This window comes from Cricetulus griseus, chromosome 3, assembly GCF_003668045.3.
Source record: "Cricetulus griseus strain 17A/GY chromosome 3, alternate assembly CriGri-PICRH-1.0, whole genome shotgun sequence".
Taxonomy (NCBI): Eukaryota; Metazoa; Chordata; class Mammalia; order Rodentia; family Cricetidae; genus Cricetulus; species Cricetulus griseus.
Window position 1 is genome coordinate 109166248 of NC_048596.1, and position 26202 is coordinate 109192449.

Consider the following 26202-nt stretch of genomic DNA (forward strand, 5'->3'; position numbering starts at 1 on the left):
TGACTCAAAAAGAAAGAAAGAAAGAAAGAAAGAAAGAAAGAAAGAAAGAAAGAAAGAAAGAAAGAAAGGAAGAAAGAAAGAAAGAAAGGAAGAAAGAAAGAAAGGTTTTACAATAAAACTCCCATCAATTAAGCACCACTAGACACTATTCTCAGTGGTAGTTATCAGTTGAATTATCATTTAATCCTCACAACAACCCTGAAAGATAAGTAGCTATACTGTTCTCAGTTTGCAAATAACTTACTGAAGGGGCTGTTATATAGCTTGCCCACAGTTGTATACCACATTAGTGGGACGAAAGAAAAAAAAAGCACAAAAGTGAAGCTGGAAAGCTCTATAAGAAATATGAGCAAGTGGCTGGGTGGTGGTGGCTCACACCTTTAATCCTAGCACTTGGGGGAGGCAGAGGCAGGTTCTGTGTGAGTTTGAGGCCAGACTGGTCTACAGAGTGTGTTCCAGGGCAGCCAGGGCTACACAGAGAAACCCTGAATTAAACAAAACAAAAGAAATATAAGCAAGAAAAGAACACAACTACTTGTTAAAATTAGCAGGTATGCAGAAAAAAATAGTACTTCTGATTCTTCATGGCTCCTCGAGGAAGCCGATTCATGAGTTCGAGGTCAACCTAGGCTACATAATGAGACTATGCCATAAAAACAATGAGATAAAAATACAGAAGCGCTGAGTTAAGAGCACTGGCTGTTCTTCCAGAGGACTCAAGCTCAATTCCCAGCACCCACACGGCATACATAACTGCCTGTTAACTTTCAGGGAATCCGAGGCCTTCACACAGACATACTTGCCGGCCAACCACGAGCACCCAAGAGATAAAAATAAATTATATAAAAAAATACAGAATCATTTCTGAGATAGTGTTTGACAGAAAGAACGCAGGAATTGGATGACAACTTGAATTTACGCTCCAATATTCACAACTTTGTCAAGTTTCCGGGCTGGTCACGTTGAACTTCAAGTTTCCTCACGTATTATTAAACGGAGATAATATTTACCCCATATGGCTTTTGTAGGGAAGAGGCCGAGTAAAGCGATTCTGGTAAAGGCGCATTGTTACTCCTAAAATGTTACGCACACCTCAGAAACGTCGTCTTTCAGCACCACATTTAGAAACTTTGGCTCACACAGGCACAGGCACGGAAATCACGTACTAACTTTCAAATTCTCCGGGCTCACCTCCCCGGAGGTCGGCGCACGGCACCATGGGATTTGTAGTCTTGGTGAGATGCCGGCTCCTCCTTACACCCTTAAAAGGAGGAAATGGATGCAAGACCCGGAAGTACTCTTCGTCCCTGAGAGGCGTGCAGGTTAGGGAGGGAGGTCAGAGGTCGCCGGGCCAGAATGCGTTCCTGTGTTGCTATGTAGTGGAGGAGTACGTTCGGTCCTGCAAATTCTGGAAGGTTCTTGAGTTCCATCAGGACAGCGGATGCGGAATTCCTGGTCTCCGGCCTGAGGTGCCCGCTGGCGGAGCAGAGGCGCTGAGGGCGCTGCCATGTTTGGCTGCCTGGTGGCGGGGAGGCTGGTGAGGATGGCTCGGGCGGTGGCAGGAAGGGTCGGTGACTGAGAGCCGGGTGCTGGCACGGTGCACGGTGCCCGGAGCGCGGGGACACCCACTCATGTCTTTTTTTCTTTTTTTTCCCTGGGCGTGTGCTATGGGGAGTGGGACGCTTGTCCAACTCTTAGATATGTCTGAATGGTTGTCAGGATATTACTGCATATTATTGAGTGCACATTTGTTCCACGCCATGGGCTGAGTGTTGGAATTACTAGTTATTTCAGCTTTCTGTGTGACGTTTATTTTTTGGCATCTCGCCGTAACCTTGGTAACTCCTGAGATAGTCATTCTCTTTGCAGTTCAGAAACTTGCACTCAATAGATAGTGTGAATACTCTCGCGTAAATTGATAATGCCGCTTCAAAGTGAAGCTGAAATGAATAATCGATAGTTAAGTGTTTTTCAGAGATTTTAAATTGCCCGGGCAATAAGTTTCTGTTGGGTGTTTTTGGAAGCCGCCCCCCCCCCTTTCTGAAGTTTACTGACCCAATTTAAATTTTTCCACCCTATGTAAATTATGCTTAAAACAATTGGAAGTTGACTAATAGAAATGACTGAAATTTAAGTGTGAGCCATATCTGTGATAAATAGTGAAGGATTCAAGTGAAATGCTTCCTTATTGGTCAAAAGAGATGCATTTGCTTTTCCAGAACGTTAGAATGAAATGAGTGCCTGGAATTGTTTGAGGATAATCCAGAGTGAATCTTGTTTGTTAGAAACCGTCCGTATTTCCGTCTTGAGACCTGACTCCTTTACCTGCAGTGCTGTTTTTCTTCGTTTTCTCCCTGCTTTGTTAAATATTGCAGCCTCCTTGTTAAATTGTGCCTCATGCGTGGTAAGCAAGCTCTCTCTACTGCTGCTCTCAATCCATTTTCACCAGCTTTTGATAATGTGTTTTGTACACGAGGCTCTTTGGAAACCACGTGGTTAGTGTTCGAAAGCTTATTTTCTGTCTCCAGCTGTTGGGAGGCCCCTGTGGAGGTGGGATAGTGGTAACACTGGTGATCTACCTTTGGAATGCCCGAGTTCTGGAGCTGGAAGATTAAAGAAACAATTTGAGATGAGTGTGGGACTCAGATACTTGACATTTATAAATTCCGGCCTGGTGTCTCACACCTGTAATTCCAGCTATTCAAAAGGCATTGGAGGAAAGTCACAGTTGTGGCACATGTCTTTAGTTCCAGCAGGTGGGAAGCAGAGGCAAGCAGATCTCTGTGAGTTCAAGACCAGGTAAGCCTGGTCTACAGAGTGAGTTCCAGGACATCCAGGGTGACGCAGAGAAACCCTGTCTCAAGAGAAGAAAAAAATCTCTTACAAACATCTTTTTTGTTTTTTGTTTGTGTAGCTGTGGCTGATCTGTAGCTGACCCCGTAGACCAGGCTGGCCATGAAATCAGAGATCAGCCTGTCTTTTCCGCCCAAAGTGCTGAGGTTAAAGGAATATGCCCCCACACACCGTCAGAATTCTTGTTTAATAAGGCCAAGGCTGGTTCAAACCCCACCACCATACACCACAAAAACAAAACAACAAAAAACCCTATGTAGAATTTGTGTCATGTTGTGGACTAATCTGGAAAGGAACTTAAGAGTTGCATTTGCTTTATTTGCCCAACATCGAATTTATATAATAAATATCCAGTGGGTATTTCTTAAGATTTTTGGGGGTGATATTTGTCTTTAAATTGTGTTATTAGACATAAATAAATGAAAATGCAGGACAAATAGCCCTGCTAACATCTCAGACCTAAGCTACATTCTTCTCTTGCCAGAAAATCTACCTATTGAAACTTATGAACCCAATTTCATTATTTGAGTTTTTATCTTTTTCCTTTTTTTCTCAACAGAGTTTTTCTTTGTGTGTGTGTAGACCTAGCTGTCCTGGAAGTTGCTTTATACTAGCGTCAAACTCAGATTTCAATTTCTCTCTGCTGGGATTAAAAGCCTTCGGCACTACCACTAGCTGTGTTTTTTTAAGGAGAAAAGTACACAAGAAAAAAGAGAAAGGTTTCCCCACTCCATTTTCTGTTTGTTTGTTTTAATTAAAGTGAAGTATTAGTGTCTAGTTGGATATGGTGGCTCATCACTAATCATCCTAGCACTTGGGAGATGGAGACAGGAGACCAAGGAATTTGAGGTCAGTCTTGATTACATAGCTCATTCAAGGCCAACTTGGGTCACATGCATAAAATCTTATCATAGTAAGGAAAATTGGAATATGGGAACAAATTTACAGACTGTCTCTTGCCTGTGTAATAAAAGTTGAAGCAAATGCTTTGCCTTATGGTTATTTCAAGACCTGTGAATATCATAGTTTCTCATGCCTTTCAGGAAATATATGTGCTAAAACTTGGTCAAGTTGAATTAAGTACCACAGGAAGGTTTGGTTTATATTTTTGTTTTTCAATTTATTTTTTTATGGTGGAAAATTTTAAATTGGGTCAGTAAGTTTCATAAAAGGAAATCAGAGCTTGACCTTGAAACACTCAGGTCTAGTTGAGTATAGTGACATGTACCTGTAAACTTGACCCACAGGAGGCAGAAGATTAGGATTGAAGATCATCCTCAGTTATATAATAAATTTGAGGCTGGTGTGGCCTGTGTGAGATCCTGATAATTCAGCCTTGACATCTTAGGGTTTAGTTTAAGAACTTTATACTACTTTGTAGATGGAGTTAAGTAGTAATTTGGTTTTTAGGGTTTCTTATATGGGTAGGACAGAAAATTATAGAGAAGAAAAGGCAATCATTTAACTAGCAGCAAATATTGGACACAGAAAATTAGTTCTGTTAGGTATTAGGAATTCAATATTTGGGTCAGGAGGGTCATAGTAGCACAGGCCTTTAATCCTAGCATTCCGGTAGAGGCAGTCCTGGTCCACAGAGTAAGTTCCAGGACAATTGGGGCTACTCAGAGAAATCCTGCCTCAATAAGTAAATAAACAGAATAATTGCAGTGATGCAGATTTGTTGTTTTGATGAATAGCAATTACAGCAAAAAAAAACCCAAAACAAAAAAATAACCTTAACCTTACATAAGCTAAAATACCTGAGTCCTCTCAGAATTGCTGTTTCTTGTAATACATATGGATATAACAGTATCAGTACATAACAAAGAACTTTATGTGCAACTCCACAGGATCTCATTTAGCTCAGGATGGCTTCCAACTTGCTATGTAGCTAAGGTTGGCCATGATCTCCTGATTCTCCTGTCTCTACTTCCCAGATGTAGGTGCCCCCACACCTGGTTAATCACCAATTCTTGTTCTTCCCATAAATTAAGTTTTCTTTACTTTGAAGATTAAATGGTAAATGTTAATCTTTGCAACTAGTTGAACAGCATCATTACATTCCTGAGAACCTTTGGTTTCTGGCATTTTTAAAAAATCATGCCATTACTTTGTTTCATATGTATTTATATTTAAGAACTTGTATTATTGAGCCAGGAGTGATAGTATACAATGTAATCTCAACATTTCAGGCTGGAGAGTTACTGTGGGAGTTACTGTGAGTTCCAGGCTAGCAGTGGGAGTGTGGGAGATTTACATAAATCAGTACTAGGCCAGCCAGGATTAAGTAGCTTTATCCTGTTTCCAATAAGAATCATTGTTGATGATTAATATTCAGCTCATGGCCTAACAACATATTACCTCATAGCTGAAGAAAAGTGTTATAATGCATTTTTCCATGTAGGCATTTCATAGCCCTCTTGTAAGTAGAAACACCAGAAATACTTTATAAAATGCGCCCATAAAAATCACAAAAAAGTATAAAAGTATAAAAAGTATAAAAATCACAAAACACAAGCACATAGTGGGAAATGTGGCACTAAGTAGGTTGCAAAAAGGACATTTGTCACAACATGGGTACTGAAACTAGAAGGCACCACACACCTTGTTCTATTTTAACTGGAAATGTTTTTCGTAAGGCAACTTAATGTGTTTTGTTGCTGTTCTTTCCCTGAGAGTATTGATGAATGAATGACTGGAGAAATCCTACAAGCCTTGGGTTATAAATAATGTTATTGCCTGAATTTGCTAATCTAGAATCTTAGTATAATGAGTACCCATTTTAATTACCTGACTCTATCCTTCAGAATTGAATATAAAAGCCTAGTGGTGTTAAATTGAACACACGTTCATTTTTACAAGGTTTTCGTGTCTCATGTAATCCAGGCAGTCTCAAACTTGCTATGTAGGTGAGAATGAATGACCCCTCAAGTCCTGGGATAGCAGGCATGTACCACTGGGTGCTCATTCTTAGAGTGTTCTGAAATCATAGTTACTTGTGTTGTAATTAAGAATCCATTAGGGAATTTCTGAGAGAATGTAGCAGTATTTTGAAAAGATTAAATGAGTATTTTAAGGCTAAATATGTGGTTTTGGATTTTATTTATTTATTTATTTTGACGTATTTGTTTGGTGGTTTTAGAATTAGAAAGTTAGGCCAACTGAGCATGGTGACAGTATCCTGGTGACAGTTTGTAGCAGTACTAAAGGTTAGAATAACTCATCACATTCTCAAACTAAGACTGGTTTCTTATTTTCTAGGTGCAAACAGCTGCACAGCAAGTGGCAGAGGATAAATTTGTTTTTGACTTGCCTGATTATGAAAATATCAACCATGTTGTGGTTTTTATGCTGGGAACAATCCCATTTCCTGAGGGGATGGGAGGATCTGTCTACTTTTCCTATCCTGATTCAAATGGGGTGCCAGTATGGCAGCTCCTGGGATTTGTCACGAATGGGAAGCCAAGTGCCATCTTCAAAATATCAGGTCTTAAATCTGGTAAGAATAATATTCAAATAGTGTCATAGTTAAGCTTTCTCCTAACCAGTGTAACACAAAATACAGCTTTTAAGATTCCACCATGTTGTTCTAAGTAGCAGGTAGTCTATACTATTCTTTTTCTAAGAATGATGATATAGAAGCGTTTAGAAAGTAGGAAGTGAAAGCTCCCTGGGCATGCCATTCTTGTCCTCTGGACCTGAGGGAAACCACTTACTCTAAACTTTGGACTTTACTGAGTTCCTGAATATTTTAGTAAAAAAAGGTAGTCGTCCCCCCACCCCCACTTTTTAGTATGCTTTCTGTTTTAAATACAAATAGATACAAATACAATTGTATAGGAAACAAAATGGGAATTCTTTCTTCATTAAAAATTTGAACTCTATGGCTCAGTTGGTAGTGCCTGACCACAAGCATGTAAAAAGTCAGACATGGTGGTATGTGCTTATAATCCCAGCACTAGGGAGGTAGAGGCAGGTATATCTTGGGGGCTTGCTGGGCAGCCAGCCTAGCCAAACTGACAGGTTCCAGGCCAATGAGAAATCTGCCAGATTCAAGGAATAACACTAAAGATTACCTCTGACCTGCGTACAGACATGCGTACATGTGCACTCACACATGTACTTGAACATGTATACCTGAATGCATTCACACTTCCTCGTGTATACACATACCTGTATATGTGAATATGCATACCCACATGCACATACATGTGAGCATGCATGTACAATTGTTTTCAGCTTTTATGTTTGATCTCTAGCATTCTTGTTTTTGGTTCTGTTAACAATGAGGGGACATAAACTTCACTTTAACACCTTGAAGTAGTTGTTGAAGAAATGTGAAAATGAGCTTCGATTGGATACCATTTGTTCCTGCTGCAGCTTTGCCTAGGTGGAGGTGTGTAAAAACTCTTCAATGTATTTCTTACAGAAAATTACATATGGAGGCCGAGTGACAGCTGACTTAGGCAGCATAGATAACATGTTTATATACTTAATGAATAGGTGCCTGTTCTGGGAGTTTAAAAATAACAAGTTCTTGTCTGCAATAATGGCTCAGTGGTTAAGAGCACTGAGTGTTCTTCCAGAGGACCTGGGTTCAATTCCCAGCACTCACATGGCAGCTCATAACTCCAGTTCCAGGGGACCCAACATCCTCTTAAGACCTACATACAGGTGCCAGGCAGTGGTGGCACACACCTGTCATCCCAGCACTTGGGAGGCAGAGGCAGGCAGGTCTTTGTGAGTTCGAGACCATCCTGGTCTACAAGAGCTAGTTCCAGGACAGGCTCCAAAGCTACACAGAGAAACCTCATCTCGAAAAAACCAAAAAAAAAACCAAAAAAACAAACAAAAACAAAAAAACAAAACAAAAAAACATACATATAGGCAAAACATAGAAAAAAATAGATGTAGCTGTGAGTGTTTGTAAAAAAATACTGGGGAGAATGAAGTAGTGAGCTGCAGTGGTTGGGGAAGTTCCCTGGAGGAGATAGTATTATTGCTCTTGGGAAGAGTTTGTCAGGCCTATGAGACATTGGCATTCTTTTCTAAGATAGGTACAATTTCTAGGTGAAGGGGTAAGTCAGAATTTGAGAATGGCAAGAATAGGTGTGGATCATAAATGGAGTGGATGCTTTTAATAGGTCAGCAGTTTCTAATGTGCTTGAGGTGCAGTCCTGTTTGATAATGTTTTCCAGAGTTTATGTACTAGAAATGCAAACAGAATTGACTTGAGAAAATTGAAGTTCTAAATAGACATACTATGACTAAGTTGAGTAGTTAAGATACTTACATCTGCATAGAAACCTAGGAATGTATACCTCAGTGGTCAGAGCTCTTACTTCCTATTTACAAGGCTCTGGGTTCAAGGCCAAGGATCACAATGTTGACCTGTCCCCCAAAGGGCATCACTTAATACCATACCAAGTTGAGACTTGTGGAAGGCACACTTGTCCTGCGGGTAGGCTGCCTGGCTTACCTCACCTGTTGGTGAGAACTCTGTACCCTCTGTGCCCACATTCTACCCCTTTCCACTGCATATTCTTTCATTTCTTGTTCTTTTTAGCCACTTTGTCACCTTCTTAAGATTTTTGAAGTTCTTCTGTTTTTCTTGGTGACATGGTCTGTCTTTGTTCACTAGTTTCTTGTTCACTGATGCTGCCGTCTTACCCTGTAGGTCCTGCTTCTCCTTTGTGTCCATTCTCTGTATCTCCTCCCCAGTGTAGGCAGCTACTGACCTAATTTCTGACATCATAAAATAAGTTGTATTTTGTAGAATTATGTAAATAATGTCATATAATAGATACTTTTTCGGGAGAAGGCTTCTTTAATTGAACACAATTAATTTTGGAATCTTCTATGTTATAGTATGTATCACTAGTTGGTTCCTTTTGTTATTGTTGAATCACAAGCTCTTTTAATAGAATTTCATGCCATACAAAGCTTAAGTGTGGCACATTTTCTACTATGAACCATTGAGTTATTTGTGTGTTTGTGTTTTTTAAAGTACACATTAATGTAAACTGATACATTACCCAGACATTACCCAACATTGCTAGCTAGTGTTCTATTGATGCTGGACACATACTGCAATTTGTTTATTCACTCCCCTCTTATGTATGTATGTATGTATTTATTTATTTATTTTTTACTTTTTGACTATGTAGTCCTGGTTGGCCTGGAACTGACTGTGTAGAGTAGATTGGCCCTGAACTCACTGAGATCAACTTGCCTCTGACTCCCAAGAGCTGAGAATAAAGGTGTGTGCCACTATGCCAGACTGTTCATTATGCTATATGAGCATTAGGGCTATTTCTAGCTAATTGATTGCATCATAAAATAAAGCTGCTCAGTAGGTAAAGGCACTTGTCATCAAGCCTGATGGTCTGAATTCAATTTCTAGGACTGACTCCTGCAAGTTGTTCTCTAACCTCTGACCTCAACACCTATACTGTGCCATCAATAAATAAAATTTCTATCAACATGTATATGAACTTTTGTATGGTATTTACTTCTGCTTCTTTTGAGTAAGCACCAAGGAGTAGAGTGACTGGATAATATAGTACTCGGATACTTTACTGTTGAAAAAAATTTCTACATTCTTGCCAGCTCTTGGTATGATCTGTCTTTACTATGCTAGTATTTTAGAAGTAGTACCTCATTGTGTTTTTAATGAACACTTTCCTAATGTCTAATGATACTGAGAAATCTTTCTCATGTGTCTTTTTTTTTTTTTTGTCCTCACAGGGTTTCTCTGTGTAGTCTTAGCTCTGTAGACCATGCTGGCATGACCCCCTACCTGGCTCTTTCTTGTGCTCAGCTCCTTAGGTTCCTCCTCCCCCTTCCTTCTTTTTCCTATCCTCCTCAGTCAGAGAACTTGGGATATAGTTTAGGAACATCTTGAACTTGAGCTTTCTCTATGTCAGCCTTCCAGGTGTACATTACAGGAGACTGCTACTTCTGGAAATTAGAGCTTTGAGAGTTCTTGGCATGAGTTCCTTATCAGATGTATGGTATGAAAATACCTTTTTCTCCGTCTTTGGTTACTTTTTTCTCTTTGTGGTATGTTTACTTAATAGGAGTTTACACTTTTGGTATAGTCTGTATGGATTATGTTTTTTTTATTTCTGTCCAGTACAAGGTATCTTTTGAAAATGTTGTTTTTCAATTCTTGGTAAATAGATACCTAGTAGTTATAGCACAATGTGTTTAAAAGACAGTCAAGAGCAAATTGTCCTGTCATTGAGTGCATTCACTTGGTATTTATTTAGGATTCTTCCTGCTTTTTGTTTTAAAAGTAAAATATAAACATACATTACTATTTATTAACTTAAATTTTAATGTGCTCGTATGTATGTAGGTACAAAGGTGCAGAGATCAGAGGGCAACTTTTAGGATTTGGTTCCTTCACCATGTGGATACAATTTATGGAACTTGGATTGTCATCCTGACAGCAGGAACCTTTAACTATTGAGCCATCTTACTGGATGTATTTATTTAGTTTAAAAAGACAGAAATAATATAGAAATAGATTTTTTTTTTCTAGATAGGGTTTCTCTGCATAACAGTTCTGGCTGTCCTGGAACTTGTTCTGTAGACCAGGCTGTCCTCGAATTCACAGAGATCCACCTGTGTCTCCCTCCGAGTACTGAGATTGAAGGCATGCACCATCACTGCTCTTCTGGAAATAGATATTTTATGTGTTTTTTACACATTGGAATCTTAGTTGGAAAATGATGGAAAGATCTGATGCATTTGGTCTGTATTTGTAATAGTAAGCAGTATAGGAGGAGGAACAATGGATTGGGGAACAAGGGTACATGGCTTATAATGGGTTTCACTGTCCCTTTTCTAAGGAACAGGAGGCAGTGAAAGTGCCCTCTCTTGTCCATTTTGCTTTTGTCTTTAGTCACATTCCCCTTTTCTCTTGTGACACCTAAGAGGCTGGGAAGTATACTAATCAGGGCTCTTGAGAAGATCAGAACCAGTAGAATGAATATATGTTATAAAAGGGGTTATTAGATTGGCTAATTCAACGGGCATAGGAGGTCCAACAATAACTGTCTTCCGGCTGGATTGTTCAAGAACCTGGAAGCTTCTCAGGTCGTGGGGCTGGATGTCTCAGCAGTTTTGATCTGCTGAAGGCCTGGAGGGTTTAGAGACTTCTTCAATTCCCATTGGAAGCCTGAGGAACCTGGGTTCTCGTGGCATTAAAGGTGGCAGCAAGAGCTGATGGCAGGAAAAGGAGCAGCAATGCTTGTTCCTTATCATAATCAGGCCCAGGAGTTTGTCCCTGGTGTTCTAGGTGTCATTACTTAGAGTAACCATCAGAGAGAGGCTCAAGAATCATGAAAATGAGGCATTTTCTTACCTTTTTTTTTTTCCTTGAGACAGGGTTTGTCTGTGGCTTTGGAGGCTGTCCTGGAACTCGCTCTTGTAGATCAGGCTGGTCACGAACTCACAGAGATCTGCCTGCCTCTGCCTCCCAAGTGCTGGGACTAAAGGCGTGTGCCACTACCACCCAGCTTTTTTACTGTTTTACTTTAATTCAGTCTGGGAAAATTTAGTAAAATAATGAGTTAATCTAATTCAGTCACTGTAATTGAAATTTTAGGGATAATGTTATAATGTCCTCATTTTCTCTTTTTGAAGTTAGACTAAAATTGTCTATATAGTTTAGTGTGGTGACTCATACTTTTAATGCCAGCACTCAGAGACAGGCCCGCTAGGGCTACTTAATGACACCTTCAGAATCTAATGAGTAATGTTTGATCATTATTTTCATTTTGATAATGAACAAGTTCTTTTATTTAAAAAACAGTTTCTCCACATTTCCATTTTAACATGGTGATTTTATTCACCAAAAAAGAAATTGTAAGTAATATTTGTAATGCTTTATTAGAAACAATTCAAGCAGCTTAAATATTTAGAGACCCTTACATTTTAACATCGAATGATAAATTAGAGTTATTTTATTTTATGTGTATTGGTGTTTGCCTGAATGTATGTAAGGGTGTCGGATTCCCTGAATCCGACGGATAGTTGTGAGCTGCCATGTTGGTGATGGAAATTGAACTAGGGTCCTTTGAATGAGCAGTCAGTGCCCTTAACTGCTGAGCCATCTCTCTAGCCCAAGTATTAGAATTCTTAAATTTCTGTATGCTAGATAGTCTCACAGGAAATGTAGTGTTAAAACCTAAAAGTTCACAGGTTTGTGATAGATTCTTATTTTGTAATCTTTGAGATACTTCAGGCCCAGAGTCTTCCACTTGATTAGGTTGAACAAAACTAGCCAAGCCCATTGAGGCTGGAGGAGACTTGCTCCACGCTTCAGGCATTGTGGCTGAAATTGTTCTTAAAACCACCAGCTCTCTAATACGGTAGTTAGTATTTATGTGCTTTGCTTTAACATTTTTATTTTTATTTATTTTTTCTTCTGTCTTTGGCATTCTTTTCAATTGAATATTTTAAGCTATATTTCTTTATTTTTTTAAAAAAGTTTTTCCTAGGGGTTATCATTCACTTTTTTTTTTTAAAGATTTTATTTATTATGTATTCAACATTCTGCTTCCATGTATATCTGCACACCAGAAGAGGGCACCAGATCTCATAACGGATGGTTGTGAGCCACCATGTGGTTGTTGGTAATTGAACTCAGGACCTCTGGAAGAGTAGTCAGTGCTCTTAACCTCTGAGCCATCTCTCCAGCCCTATCATTCACTTTTTATAACATTCCATGAATTAATACTATAGAAGTAAATATCTATATATGTTGACAGCCATGAAGTGAAATTTGGTAACTTTTATAATATCTTCAGTTTTCCTTGCTTAGTGTTCATTTAGTAAAATTCTGAATATAATGACAAATTTAGAGCAAAAATAATTTTGATTATTTTGAATTAGATTATTTGTCTTTACTATTTTTATATTAAAGTTTAACACTGGTGGGTTTTTTTCTTTTTTTTTCTTTTTTTTTTTTGTGTGTTTTTTGAGACAGGGTCTCTCTCCATAACTTTACACAGTCCTAGAACTTACTATGTAGACCAGCTTGATCTTGAACTCACAGAGACCCTCCTGCCTCTCCTCTCTGGTATTAAAAGCATGTGCTACCATACCTGATCATCACTTGTGTTCTTGATAGGCATCAAGGCATCAGGTGATGGGAAGCCGGGTGCTCTGTTAAGATATTCTGCTTATTGTCTCCGAAGCTTAGAATTTCACATTTTTTCATAGTCAAATAACAGGCAAAAAGGCTATTAGTTTTGTTTTGACTTAATTTGATCTACCACAGCATTTCATTTCCAAGGTGTCCTGAGAATTTTCTTAGTGGACTATATCTTTAATTTTCTCAAGTCCTTTTACTGGCCATAGCCTTCTGTTGTGTAGCTATCTCATGAACATAAAAGGTACTCTATGAACTCAATTTCCACATATAACTAGTGTAGCTCTCAAGTTTTATATTAACATGATTGCTTTTTTTTACTTGTTTCTTTAAGTGCCATATCTGAGTCCAAAAGTGGTGTCTGTCCTTTGTGTTTTTAATTTAAGGATCTTCAGAAGACTTGATATTGCTTTCAGCATTCAGAGGGTCAACTGAAAATTGATTCAAGTTGAACATCTGTTAAAACCTGTAACATTTGTAAATAATGTTAAGTTTTGGGTTGTGATAAATCAGGAATATGAGTATATTTTTAAAGTTATGAGTTAAAATTTTGATTCTGAATTTAGAAGTAGAAAGCAGTTTCTTTTGCCAAAGATAAATACTCAGAAATATATCAATAATGTATGTTTATGCATATTTACGTGCATTTGTCTGTCAAAGATAAATGTTTGCAGAGTTCATATACTATTTGAAGAGTTTTGTTGAAGCCACATGCACATACCCGTTCATACACACGAAGTTCAATTTCAAACCTTCCTTTTCTCTGTAGGTTAACTATTTGTAAAGTGTTTCAAGAGACAAGGAGGAAATAGCGCAATGCCTCAGTCAGGGAGCATTCCAGTGACATCTGCAGTGGAGAATTATATGGAGAATGGGAAACAGAAGAGACCAAGATTGGAAGAGCAGGTGGGGGAGTAGGACCTTAGGTCAGCTATGAAAACACTTACATAGAGCTTGACAAATTTTTCATTGTGTTTGCAGCACTTTTAATGTGTGATTATACTTAATAAAAAATAATGAGAAATAGTTGCTCAAATTGCCTGTGGCATAAGAGAAAATAAATATGAATAAGCACTGTAGTAGGGTTTTATAAACTACAAACCTTGTTATTAAAAGGATTATATTTTGTGTTCCAAGCCTTCAGAGTAAACTAGGTACCTTGTAGTTGAGTTTCCTTTATACTGTTTTGACCAAAGCCTGATGGTGGGATACTATTAGTTTGAAATTCAAGTTTTCAAAATACCAATTCTAGAGCCTGAAGAGATGGCTCAGTGGTTAAGAGTACTTACTGATCTGGCAGAGAACCTGGCTTCAGTTCCCAGCACCCACTGGCAGCTCCCAATTTGTCTTTAACTCTATTTCCAGAGGATATGATGCTATGCTCTGGTCTCCATGGGCTCTATGCACGAATATGGTACACATACATGTAGACACTCACACATACACATATAAATAAATAAATCTTAAAAATCCTCATTTATAATTTTTTTTATATTAGGGGTGTGTGTGTGTGTGTGTGTGTGTGTGTGTGTGTGTGTGTGTGTATGTGTGTGTGTATATGTGAAATGAGTGTGAGACATGCTCTCATCCCTAATGAGTTACATCCCTAATCCTGCATCAGAGATTTTAGACTTTATTTTGAATAAAGAAATGAGTGGAGAATATAAGAATTGTAAAAGATTCCTTATACTTTCCCCACATTATCATTTTTGCCATATTTGTCATCTAAATACAGACTGCATACATTTGTGTGTGTGTGTGTGAGATGCCATGCTGCATATGCGAAAGCTGGGGATTGCCTCTTCTTCCACCATGGAGATCCTAGGGATTGAACTCAGTTTGTCAGGTGTGGAATCTAGTGCATTTACCTGTTGAACCATTTCACTGGCCCTACACACATTTGCTTTTTTTCTTTACTCCTGAATGTGTGAGCTTACATTTTGTAGGTCCATGGCATAATCTTGACTGTAGAAACATAATATAATTACGTTCAACATTAATGCAAACATAGTATTCACACCTAATTTGCAGTCTGTATTAGTTTTGTTATTTGTCCTCAAAATGCCTTTTGTAACTGTTTGATCAAGCAGGATCATGTATTGCATATCTGTTACACCTCTAGTCTCTGATCTGGTACAATTGCTTAATTTTCCTTTGTCTTTCATAACAGTAAGATTAAAGTACCTATGAAAACAGCTGAAAATTTTTATAACTCTTCATTTGACTTTGACTTTTCTTCCTCCCTTCTCCCTCTTCCTCCTCTTTCTTTTTTTTCCTCTCAGTTTTTTGAGACCTGGTTGTATTATATAGCCCTGGCTGGTCTCCAGCTCACAGATTCATCTGCCTCTGCCTAGTGCTGGGATTAAAGGTGTGCGCCATCACACCTGGCTGTGATTGTTTCTTTATATAATCCTGTTCTTCTTTTTGGGCTTGCTGCTGTATTGTAACAACTGTTCTCAGCTTTTCTTATATGTGGTATAAATGATTTCTTGTTTACTTCAGTTGCCAGGAGGAACACTCAAATGAATTCTATCTAGCTTTGTTTTAAAACTATGTTGAGTTTGTCCTAGAGCTAGAATTACAGGTGCACACTGTCATGCCCAAGAAAGTGCCAAGGGGTCTTGCTATGCTTCCCAAACTGGTCTCAAAACTCAGGGCTCAAGGAATCTTCCTGCCTCAACCACACGAGTAGATGGGACTGGTGGCCACACCTAGCTCTAGGTGTGTGCTTTCGACCAAGATGTTTTAACCATAGAGGGGAACTCACATAAAATGGAAATGATAGCTACAGTGCAAGTTGTTTTGCAAGCAGTAAATGTAATGTATGCAAAATGCAAGGGTAAGATATAAGATTGGAAAATACATTAGATATAAGATATGGAAAATGGCACAGTTGGTGCTCAGTAAATTGTTGTTTTATTCTCACAGAGTTGTGAAATGCCAGTGTTAGAAGAGATATTAGAAGTCACCAGATTAACTGAATACGGTGGTATCCCCTCACCACCTTAATCTTAGCATATTATGGGGAAGAGAGGAGGATCAAGAGTTTACGGCCAGCCCGGGCTACATGAAATGTTGTCTCCAAAAACAAAACCAGAAATCATCCAGATAATGGAACTTGTTCAGAATAGTTAAGAGACAGTATTGCTTCAATTAAGAGTTTCAGCTTGTTGAGAGTAGGAACTATTAATATCTCCTATCTTGGTGTAGAGTTCAGATATTTCTGTACATTTTAAATATCTAAATTCAGGTATGTTAAAAATATCCAAATTCAGATATGTTAAAACATCAAATATGTTACCATTATGTAAGTTAATGCATTTACTGATAATAAAGTTTTAAAGTATACATTTTGAAACTGTTAGTGAAAAATGTATTTTCATGCTTGTTTTCCCTATTAATAATACAAAGCAAAGAGATTTTAAATATATATTTCATATATTGATGTGTAAAAGATATTTATTGCATATTAATACATATAATCTGTATCATATATTAATATATAAAAATATGTATTTGATTTCTAATCTTTCTGTTCAATACTGAGAATGTTGTTAAGATGTTGTCATGTAACTTTGCAGCATACATTGCCATATTCAGATGATACTGTGTGGCAACTACTTCCTTTGTCATAAGAATTTTCAGTTCTTTGGCTGCTATGTGTACATACAATATCTGAAATAGTGGACTTGTAGCTTTTTAGTTTTTCTCTCGAGCACTTAGATGAATTGAATTATATTTCATGATTTTATTCTTTTATAGACAACTTTTGAAAAATTGGGGGAACTTTTACATATACAACTTTGGGTGTTGCTCCTAGGAGATGTCCACTTTGGTTTTTGAGACAGGGTCTTCCAATGGGACCTGGGTCTTGCCAAGTAGGATAGGTTGGCTGGCCAGTGCTGGGATTACAGGTGTGAACCACCATACATGGCTTTTTATGTGCATGCTGGGGGTCAAATTCACGGTTATTAGGCAAGCAATTTCCCGACTGAGCCATCTCCTCAACCTCTTTGCTTACATACTTTTTGAGTAGAGTAGAAGCTTATTTTTATCTTGCAAATTACAGAAGTCCAGTAGGTCATTTTAAAAATCTAAGATGTATTTGAGGCTGTATTTACTATTCCAGTGTCTCATACACTATGGCATTCTATCAGGATATTATTTTACTTTCAACTCATCACTTATTTTTAACTATCCTAAAAGGGTTGAAATATAGTAAGAAAGAAGGAGGAATGATGGAATTGTTCATGGCACAAATTAGCTAGCTTTCCTGTATAAAGGGTCACATAGTAAATATTTTAGTCTTTCTAGACCACAGGTGGTCCCTATGGCATATTTCTCTTTGAACAACTTTAAACATTTAAGCTGTATTCTTAGGTCCCAGGTCATACAAAAATGGAATGTGAGCCAGATTTGCCATTATACTGACATGTAATCTTCATAGAGCAATTTTTGATGTGTAATCTTTCCTTCCTTCCTTCCTTCCTTCCTTCCTTCCTTCCTTCCTTCCTTCCTTCCTTCCTTCCTTCCTGCTTTGAGACAAAGTCTCTCTGTGTAGCCCTGGCTGTCCTGGAACTCACAATATAGACCAGGCTGGCCTCAAACTCATAAACTCATAGAGATTCATCTACCTCTTTACCCCACATGCTGGGATTAAAGGCATATGCCACTATGCCCAGTTGTAGTTATACTGTCTTTAAAGGAAATATAAAAGGAGACTGGAGACATGACATGATCTTCATGGCTGCCTTTTATTAAACAGAATGTGGAATTCACACTTTTCAGACTTTGTTCATAATGGTAGAAAGAAATAGACGGGAAGTTTTGTAGACAAATAGACAAATGCAAGGGCAGATAAAAGAGAAATACATTCTAGAATGAGAGTGAAGTTATGTTAGCAAAAATTTTAGATCCTGAGTCTTTAGATGACTGTCTCCTCAAATGAGTTTCCCCAAGTAAGTATCGACCTGTGAACTGTTTCTAAGGACCAAAAGGAAGTATAGTTATTTAAAAAGAACTTACCATACAATATTTGGTAATATACTGAATATGTGACAGAAATGCATGCAGATCCTGAATGTGGACTTATGTGAGAAGGTAATTGAAATGAAATATACAAATGTGAAAAAAAATATCATTGGGTTGTTGTATTAGTTACTTGTTCTTGCTATGACAGAATACCTGAGTGAAGTGACCTAAGGAAGGAAGGAAGGGTTAGCATGCCTGGAAGTTATGACAGTCACGTATGCAGTCAAGAAGAAAGTGATGAATGCTTGTGCTCATATTTATTCTGTTCAGGACTCCAGCCCATTGAGTAATACCACCACATTCAGGATGGGTGCCCCGTTTAGCTGCAAATATTTTCAGTTTTATATAGCCTACAGCCATCCAAGAGGAGACTTCTCAACTGTTAAACTTCTAGATCAAGTTAGTCTGGGACTTGTCTAAGGGATTGTATTGATTATTAGTTGGTACAGAAGTGCCTACCCCACTGGGTAGCACCATTCCTGAGGCATGTGGTTCCTGGCTGTGTAAGAATGCTAGCTAATATGAGCCTGAGAGCAAATCACAACAGGAAGAAAACTTGAATCGTGGGTCTTCCCATCTTAGTTAGCCTCATCTATGTAATCCTTCACAATCATGCATGCTTGTCTCTTGGTTGTCAAGTTGAGAGTCAGGGTAACCATCATAAATTGGTTATTTAATTTTATTTTTATATTTAAATGTTATTGCATGTGTGTGGCAAAGCTTGTCAGAGGACAACTTGGAGGTGTCATTGTTTCCCTTTAACTTTGAAGATTCTGAAGATAGAACTTAGGTGTCCTTGGTGGCAGGTGCCTTAACCCTTTGAGCTACCTTGCTGGTTCTCTTATTTTTATGTATTTATTGTCTGTGCCAGTACTCCACAGGGTACATGTGGAGGTCATAGGACTATGAAGCATTTGGTTCTTTTCTTCCACCATGTTGGTCCCAGGGATCAAACTGAGATCATCAGTCTTAGCAGCCAGCACCTTTACCTGTTGAGCCATCTCACTGGTCCCATAGCCGGTCATTCTTAATAAAGTTTATAAATGTAGAAATGAGAATGATTTGCATATTATGACTAGAGAAGATGATTTCTTTACTTCAACAAATTATGAGCCACTAAAGGTTTCAGAGTTCCAGCTTTGAAGTATTGCAATTGACAGTGCATGTGCAGAAAAAGAAGAGGATGTGGCCATAAACGGAACATGTTAGAGATCTGGTTTATGAGATCCTTTTTTGGTGTGTGGTGATGAGATCTGTAAGGTGCATATATTGATTCTGTGTTGTTGGGTGACTTTTTCTGGGGAGACTTGTGTTAGAGCAGGGTGTTCATATCAAAGGACAGCTAGCATGAATTTCCTTTCATTTCAGATGAGCTATATCAGTAGAGTTACATACTGAGGCCTGAAGTGGGCAGCAGGCCTTTAGGTCCAAGGCAGATGTCATAGATAGCAGAAAAGGGACACTGAAGTGAGACATCTCTCAGTTATAAACATCATAAAGAAAAACTTAATACTTTTTAATGTGTTAAATGAGGGAGAGAGTCCTTAAGATAGTTTGAAATTTGTGGCACCTGTAAATTTCTTTCAGGAGAAGGAAGCCAACATCCATTTGGAGCCATGAATATTGTGCGAACTCCATCTGTTGCTCAGATTGGCATTTCGGTGGAATTGTTGGACAGTTTGGCTCAGCAGACTCCTGTGGGCAGTGCTGCTGTGTCCTCGGTTGACTCATTCACGCAGGTAATGCATACATATTTCATTCCTTTTTCTGCCCTCTCCCTGATTATGGTATAGTGACAAAATTGTATATCTTTATGGTGTTTAAGATAATGTTTTGATATGTCTACTTTGTGAAGTAACTAAAGCTAGGTACCATGCCTATGATGTTGCATTCTTCCTTGTATAAGCATACTTAAAAGCTGATGCCTGTCTTAGCAGATTTCAAGTATACTTTCAATGTATGATCTTTTGTTGTACATGAATTTTGTACTCAGGGTCTGGAGAGATGGCCCAGAGATTTCAAATCCTTAGCACCCACATGGCAGCTCGCAACTGTCTGTAACTCAAGTTCCAGGGGATCTGGCATCCTCACACAGACATACATGCAGGCAGGCAAAACACCAATACACACAAAATAGTTATTAAACAAAAACTATAAACTTCGTATGCCTTGACCAACACCTCCCCTAACCCTTGACAGCCACCATTCTTCTGTCTGCTTCTGTGAGTTCATAAAGTTTTTAAGCTTTCAAATAAAGCACTTGTACTTTTATTGAACATTTTAATTTGAAATACTTTAAGTACATAAAGTACAGAGAAAAAGTTAGGTATTCCACAGATTTTTATTATGTACTTACTCAGTGTCAAGCACTTTTTAATTACAAATAGATACAAAACGTTAGACAAAATAAAGTAATACCTGTCCTTGTAGACTTTTAAGAGTCCTGTCTCCCGTACCACTACCCGATTTTTTACATTCTCTCATATCTATTAATTTCTGGGTTACTCCCTCCCTTGTCTTTTGTCTTTTGCATACATTTTTGTTCCCAGTTCTTATTTGTGCCTAGAGTCTACAAGTATAAGCCAGACCACTTTGACATTCTTCTGGAGCCATTCCTTTTCAAAATCTCTGCTGTTTCCTTGTCTTTAAAAAAATTTTTTCCCCCTATGGTGATTGAGTCTCTTATGTAGTCTGTTTGGTTTTTTTTCTTTCTTTCTTTCTTTTTGGGGGGGGGGGTTGTTTTCTTTTACAATTGGTATAGAAATTCCTTTATTCCTCAGGTATTCCTGTGTTGAATTCCTTTATTTTTTATTTTTTCCTACCCCCACAGGAAATTATTGTTTTAATAAATTAGACCCACCAGAGTAATAACACTTTTGTCCTGTATTATGTCACATACACTCAAGTATGTTTTGACTCTTTTCCAGGTTGTTTAGTTGTCTGCCTCTTTGCAGAAATTTTTACTTTCTTTTTTGTTGTTTTATTTTTTTCAGAAGTCCATTCTTTTTGTTTCTTTAGATGTGCATATACACACACAAGAAATTTTACATTTCCTAAGATGACTCCATTTCTTCTCCTTGTATTAAACTAAAGTTCATAAAGAAATACTGAAGGACTGTTTAAAAAAATCTCATCTTTAGTAACCTCAGCAATGGAGGGTGAGAGGTAGCTCTCCCCTCCCCATGAAACCTTTATATTTATGCTCCCTTGTCCACCAGTGATCTGCTTCACAGCCTCCTGGTGAACTTGCATCATTAGCTCAATATCTTCTTGTCCAACAATTGTTATTCGTTCTTCTCTGCTTTTCCTGTATCAGCGGTAAAGGATGTAGGCCATGGTTGCACTTGCTGGGATTCCAAGTACCAGGGCTATTTTTTGAATAATGGACAGGCTTGTCCATGAAGTGGCCATTTTCTGGGGTATTCTCTTGTCAGGTGTGTGTGTGTGTGTGTGTGTGTGTGTGTGTGTGTGTGTGTGTGTGTGTGTGTGTGTGTGTGTGTGTGATTGTGGAAGTCAGAAGACAACTTTTTGTTGGTTGGTTCTCTCCTTCCACTCTGGGTTCCTGGGCTAGAACTCAGGCTGTCAAGCTTAGATGGCTCCTACCTTTACCCTCTAATCCAGCTCCATGGCCTGGAAGACCTTGAGTGAGCCAAGAATAGCACTGCCTTTAATTTCTTTACTTTTAGGTTCATTACCTTTAAGACCACTTGATTTTTATGAAGAATTAATGAGTTTACTTCTCATTTCTACTACAGACACTAACAGGATATTAGTAGATTTGATCATTTTAGGGTCAGTGAACAGAGACAGATTAACAAGTAGAAGAAACTATGCCCATCCTGCTCTCTTACAGTAATGGTACCAGGTAGCTTTTCTTTTTTCTTTTTTCTTTTTTTCCAGACAGGGTTTCTCTGTGTAGCCATGGCTGTCCTGGAATTCACTCTGTAGACCAGCCTGGCCTTGAATTTAGGAGATTTGCCTCCTGACTGCTGGAATTAAAGGCATGTGCTGCCACCGTCTGGCTGTAGCTTTTCTAATGATAGTTAAGCTTTTATATTTCTGTTAAGACAGAGAAAACATGGTGATTGAAGGAGAGTGGTGTTAGAGGGGTGTGCAGACACTGAGATGAAAGAGGTTCGAAGGAAGATTTTCCCTTTACTCCTGCAGACCAGTATCATTTTATGACTACCCTAAAAGTTCCTCACTAGACTGTCTTAGATCTCACTCATTTATGTTATTTATTATAAATACAGAGACCCTGTCTCTCTAGCACTGGCTAGCCCAAAACATGTAGACCTATTTGGCCTGGAACTGACAGAAATCTGCCCGTCACTGCCTCTTGAGTGCTTGTATTAAAGGTGTGTGCCACCACACCCAGCTGTTTTAGAACTTATATTCCTTAGAATCAAGTTAATACAGAAATATTTTTAAATAAAAGAATTAAGGTCTAAACTGAATGTTTAATGTAATTCACTAACATCAATTATTAACTTTTCAGTTCACACAGAAGATGTTGGACAACTTCTACAATTTTGCTTCATCATTTGCTCTCTCTCAGGCCCAGATGACACCAAATCCATCTGAAATGTTCATCCCAGCAAATGTGGTTCTGAAATGGTATGAGACAGCGTTAATCTCTAGGATTAAGGCTTTAGTAAATATATATATTTTGCCTGTGAATATATTTCATCTTTGAGAAGTAAACATAGTCTTTTATTGTGGATATCAACATATGTGTATGTTATGTAGTGTTCAGATCTGGAATACTTCATACCCTAAATATCCTATTAGACAGTATCCATTAGGAATTCATAAAGACAGGGAAAGATAATTGTGTTTTAGGAATCACTATTAGGGATGATACATTGTGCATATGTTGAGTTAGAAATACTATATTGCTTGAACAGTAGATCAAAGCATTTTCTCTTTGGGGCTGGAGAGATGACCCAGTGGTTAAGGACAGTGGCTGCTCTTACAGAGGACCTAGGTTTACTTCCCAGTACCCACAACTGATTATAATTCCAGTTCCAAAGGAGCTGATGTCCTCTTCTAGGTTCAGTAGATACCACACACACATGCAGGCAGAATGCTCTTACAAGTAAAATAAATACAACTCTAAAACATTAACAAGGAAAATTGAAAACACACCAGGCATCATGTGGCTTGCACTGCACCTTGAACATAAGACTACTAAATATTTTTCTTTGACTTCCTATATTTTGTAGGGCTTTCTTTTCACTTTGAATGTCCCAGTGTGGAGCTTTGTAGGAGGTGGTATTTTGCTGTAGCAAGAGGCCCCGGAATAAAATGGGTTTGTGTTTTGTCCCAATGCTGCTATGGCTTTGAGCAAACCCTTTTCAGAGATCTGCAGTCTCTGCAGTGATTCCTGTTCTTGACTTTCTAACATGGGATCTGTCTGATTGCAAAGGTTGAGGTTATTGCTACTCTCTGCCAAGAGTTAATCCCAACTCACCTTAGGTCACTGTTGCTGCTCTTTATAGTGGTAACTTCCAGAGTTCCTTTCTGCTTTTTTTTAATCCTAGTTTTTTTTTTTTTTTTTGAATGACATAAAATGATTTTTGCTAAGTTATTTGGTAAGTTATGAGATTGTGATTGAAATGTTCTTATATAAATCTGAATTTTCTTTTCCAGGTATGAAAACTTTCAAAGACGACTAGCACAGAACCCTCTCTTTTGGAAAACATAATTTGAATAAAATAATTTGTTATGTTATTTAAAAGCATGAAGTCAAAGGGGTCATGAAGCCTACCTTTCAAAACTACGTAGTGACTATGAAACTTACATAAACCCTTATAAACATTAGAAACATTGAGCAAGGAAAATGTTCAATATTAATTACCCTTTTCCTTATATGTGTGAAATACTTCTTGGAGGCAAACATTTTGTATCAGCTGTCATTCATTTCTTAAAATAAATCCTACTCACAGTAGTTGTATTTGAGATACCATCGAATGTGTAACCTATTTGTTCATTCTCACAGTCCTTTGCTAACGTAGTTAACTTTATTGTTTGGTTTGTTTTAAGGGTCTCATGTGGCCCAGGACAGCCAGGAAGCTAGGTTGATTACAGACTTGATCCACCATGTCCTGCTTAGAGTAGTTAACTTTAAGTCAACTATTTCATAATTGGGGAACTTCAGAAAAACATGTCAGATATGAACATGTCAGATATGTGTTTTAAGAAAGGAAAATTATCTTCAGGGTGTTTTTCTTCTCTCCTCCCCCTACTCCCCTACCCCTGGGAGTGTTTGGGTGTATGTTGGTTTTGAGACAGTCTTATGTAGCCCAGCCCCTGCCTCTGGAATGCTGGCATTAGAGAGATATACCACCACATTTTGGTTTCAGGGAGTATTTCTTAAGATTAGCAAGTTGTTTTTCAATCAAGAAAGATTGGTTGTCAGTTTTTATATCTGCAGATTGATGTACGTTTTTTATTTAATAAAATTTCTATGTTTATTACCAGTGAACTTTTATTGAGCACTGTTAACATTAGTAGGCAGTTGTGTGTAGAATGTAGGACTCAGTACTTTTGTGTATGAAGACAGAGTTTTTTGTCTCATTTAAAAAGGACTCATTCCAGTGAAATACATTGGCTGTAGACCACCAAGATCTCATCTGTTAACAAAGCTGAATATATTAGCTTACTCAATGAAGGATCATGTATAGAAGAGCAGCCACAGGTTCCTTTTTTTGGAAGGGAACCTAAAGGTTTTGGAGCCTTGAGATAATTTTGTGCTATTTTGGCAGGTAATTCTAAAATATTGGAAAATAGCTCACTGATGATAGTGTTTTTTGTCTTTAAAAGGTGAAAGATTAATGATATGTATTAACAGTGTTTTTAAAAATACAAACCTGTGCTGAGTTATTTGTGAGATCACTTTGTGGGCTTTTGTTGAGAAAAGGATCTAGTTTAGCTGTATCCCCAACCCTGCCCTTTGGTAATTTCTTGCATTGTCAGCGTTTGGTATGACTCTGCATATGGTATGACTTATTTTCAATTCTCTGGCCTTCATTCAGAAGCCTAGATTACTGGGTTATGGTTGTGTATAGTGATTATGCTCAATCCTTCTTGTTAATAAATGATTGTTGTTCAGTCATGTACTTTGACAGTGGCTATACAGCAACTACTTGACAAAAAGCATTAACTGATTTCAATATAACTGACAGAATGGTTATTCTACCAGTATATGTATGGCCAGGACCCTAGATTACAAAACCCAAGTTACAAAACTATGATCCAAAGCTCAAATGACTAGTCATGTAGCGATTTGTTTTACCTAGTCAAAATCTGTTCTGGGGCTGGAGAGATGATGTAGTGGTTAAGAGCACTTACTGCTCTTTCAGGGAACCCAGTTCCAAGCATTCACATAGTAGCCACAGGTATCTTTAACTCCAGTTCCAGGAGGTCTATCTTTTGTCCCCCTAGGATACCAGACATGCATGTAGTATACAGACATACGTTTAGGGAAAACACACATATACATAAAACAGAAATAGTCTTTTCTTTTTTTTTTTTTTCCTGGACTTTTGAGACAGGGTTTCTTTTCTCTGTATTGTTTTGGAGCCTGTCCTGGAACTCACTTGGTAGACCAGGCAGGCCTTGAACTCACAGAGGTCCGCCTGCCTCTGCCTCTGCCTCCCAAGTTCTGGGATTAACGGTGTGCACTACCAACAACACCTGGCAATCTTAAATCTGTTTTGCCCAGTCAATGATTTGGTAGAGGTACAAGTCCTGTAACACAGACTTTTCCTTGGCTTAATAAGAGGACATCAAAGTCTGTGCATTTGTCTATGACAGTCTTGGGTCAATACAATTAAACTAGTTTGTTTGGCTTCCAGAGCAGATGATGAGAATTAAATTTTGGATGACATTTTCTATTTCAGTTATTCTTGCTCTTGCAATAGCATGAACAAAGTAAGTTAGTTTTCATTTCCAAGAAATCTTATATGTAGCATATACTCCTGGCATGTTAGAAATGCATATTTTTCTCCAGGGAAACAAGAAAGAGAAGAAAGTTAATTATCTGAAGACTAAAAAAAATTATATACACAAGATGAATTTTTGTGTAGGATGTATGTATAAGTCTAGTTTTGACATAAGTAATTCCTAATGGTACAGAAAATAATGGTAACATT

General features: G+C 38.1%; 1 protein-coding gene across 6 annotated transcripts; it reads left to right on the forward strand.

Annotated features, from left to right (window-relative positions):
- Positions 1 to 1295: 1295 nt before the first annotated feature.
- Hikeshi (heat shock protein nuclear import factor hikeshi) lies at positions 1296 to 24016 on the forward strand. 6 transcript variants are annotated; one of them, XM_027407603.2, is made up of 5 exons: positions 1296 to 1537; positions 6115 to 6352; positions 19634 to 19785; positions 22545 to 22663; positions 23699 to 24016. In XM_027407603.2, exons 1-5 carry the CDS (start codon positions 1508 to 1510, stop codon positions 23751 to 23753), a joined length of 594 nt encoding a protein of 197 aa, XP_027263404.1. In that variant the 5' UTR covers positions 1296 to 1507; the 3' UTR covers positions 23754 to 24016. The 6 variants fall into 6 exon arrangements, with proteins under 6 accessions (XP_027263404.1, XP_027263405.1, XP_027263406.1 ...); XM_027407604.2 differs by having other exon boundaries at positions 1297 to 1469; XM_035442403.1 differs by lacking the exon at positions 1296 to 1537 and adding an exon at positions 2246 to 2404.
- Positions 24017 to 26202: the final 2186 nt, after the last annotated feature.

Coding starts and splice junctions, on each gene's coding strand:
- Hikeshi (XM_027407603.2), top strand. CDS start 1,508: ATGTTTGGCTGCCTGGTGGCGGGGAGGCTG. Junction 6,353..19,633: donor AATATCAGGTCTTAAATCTG/GTAAGAATAATA, acceptor AATTTCTTTCAG/GAGAAGGAAGCCAACATCCA. Junction 22,664..23,698: donor GCAAATGTGGTTCTGAAATG/GTATGAGACAGC, acceptor TTTCTTTTCCAG/GTATGAAAACTTTCAAAGAC.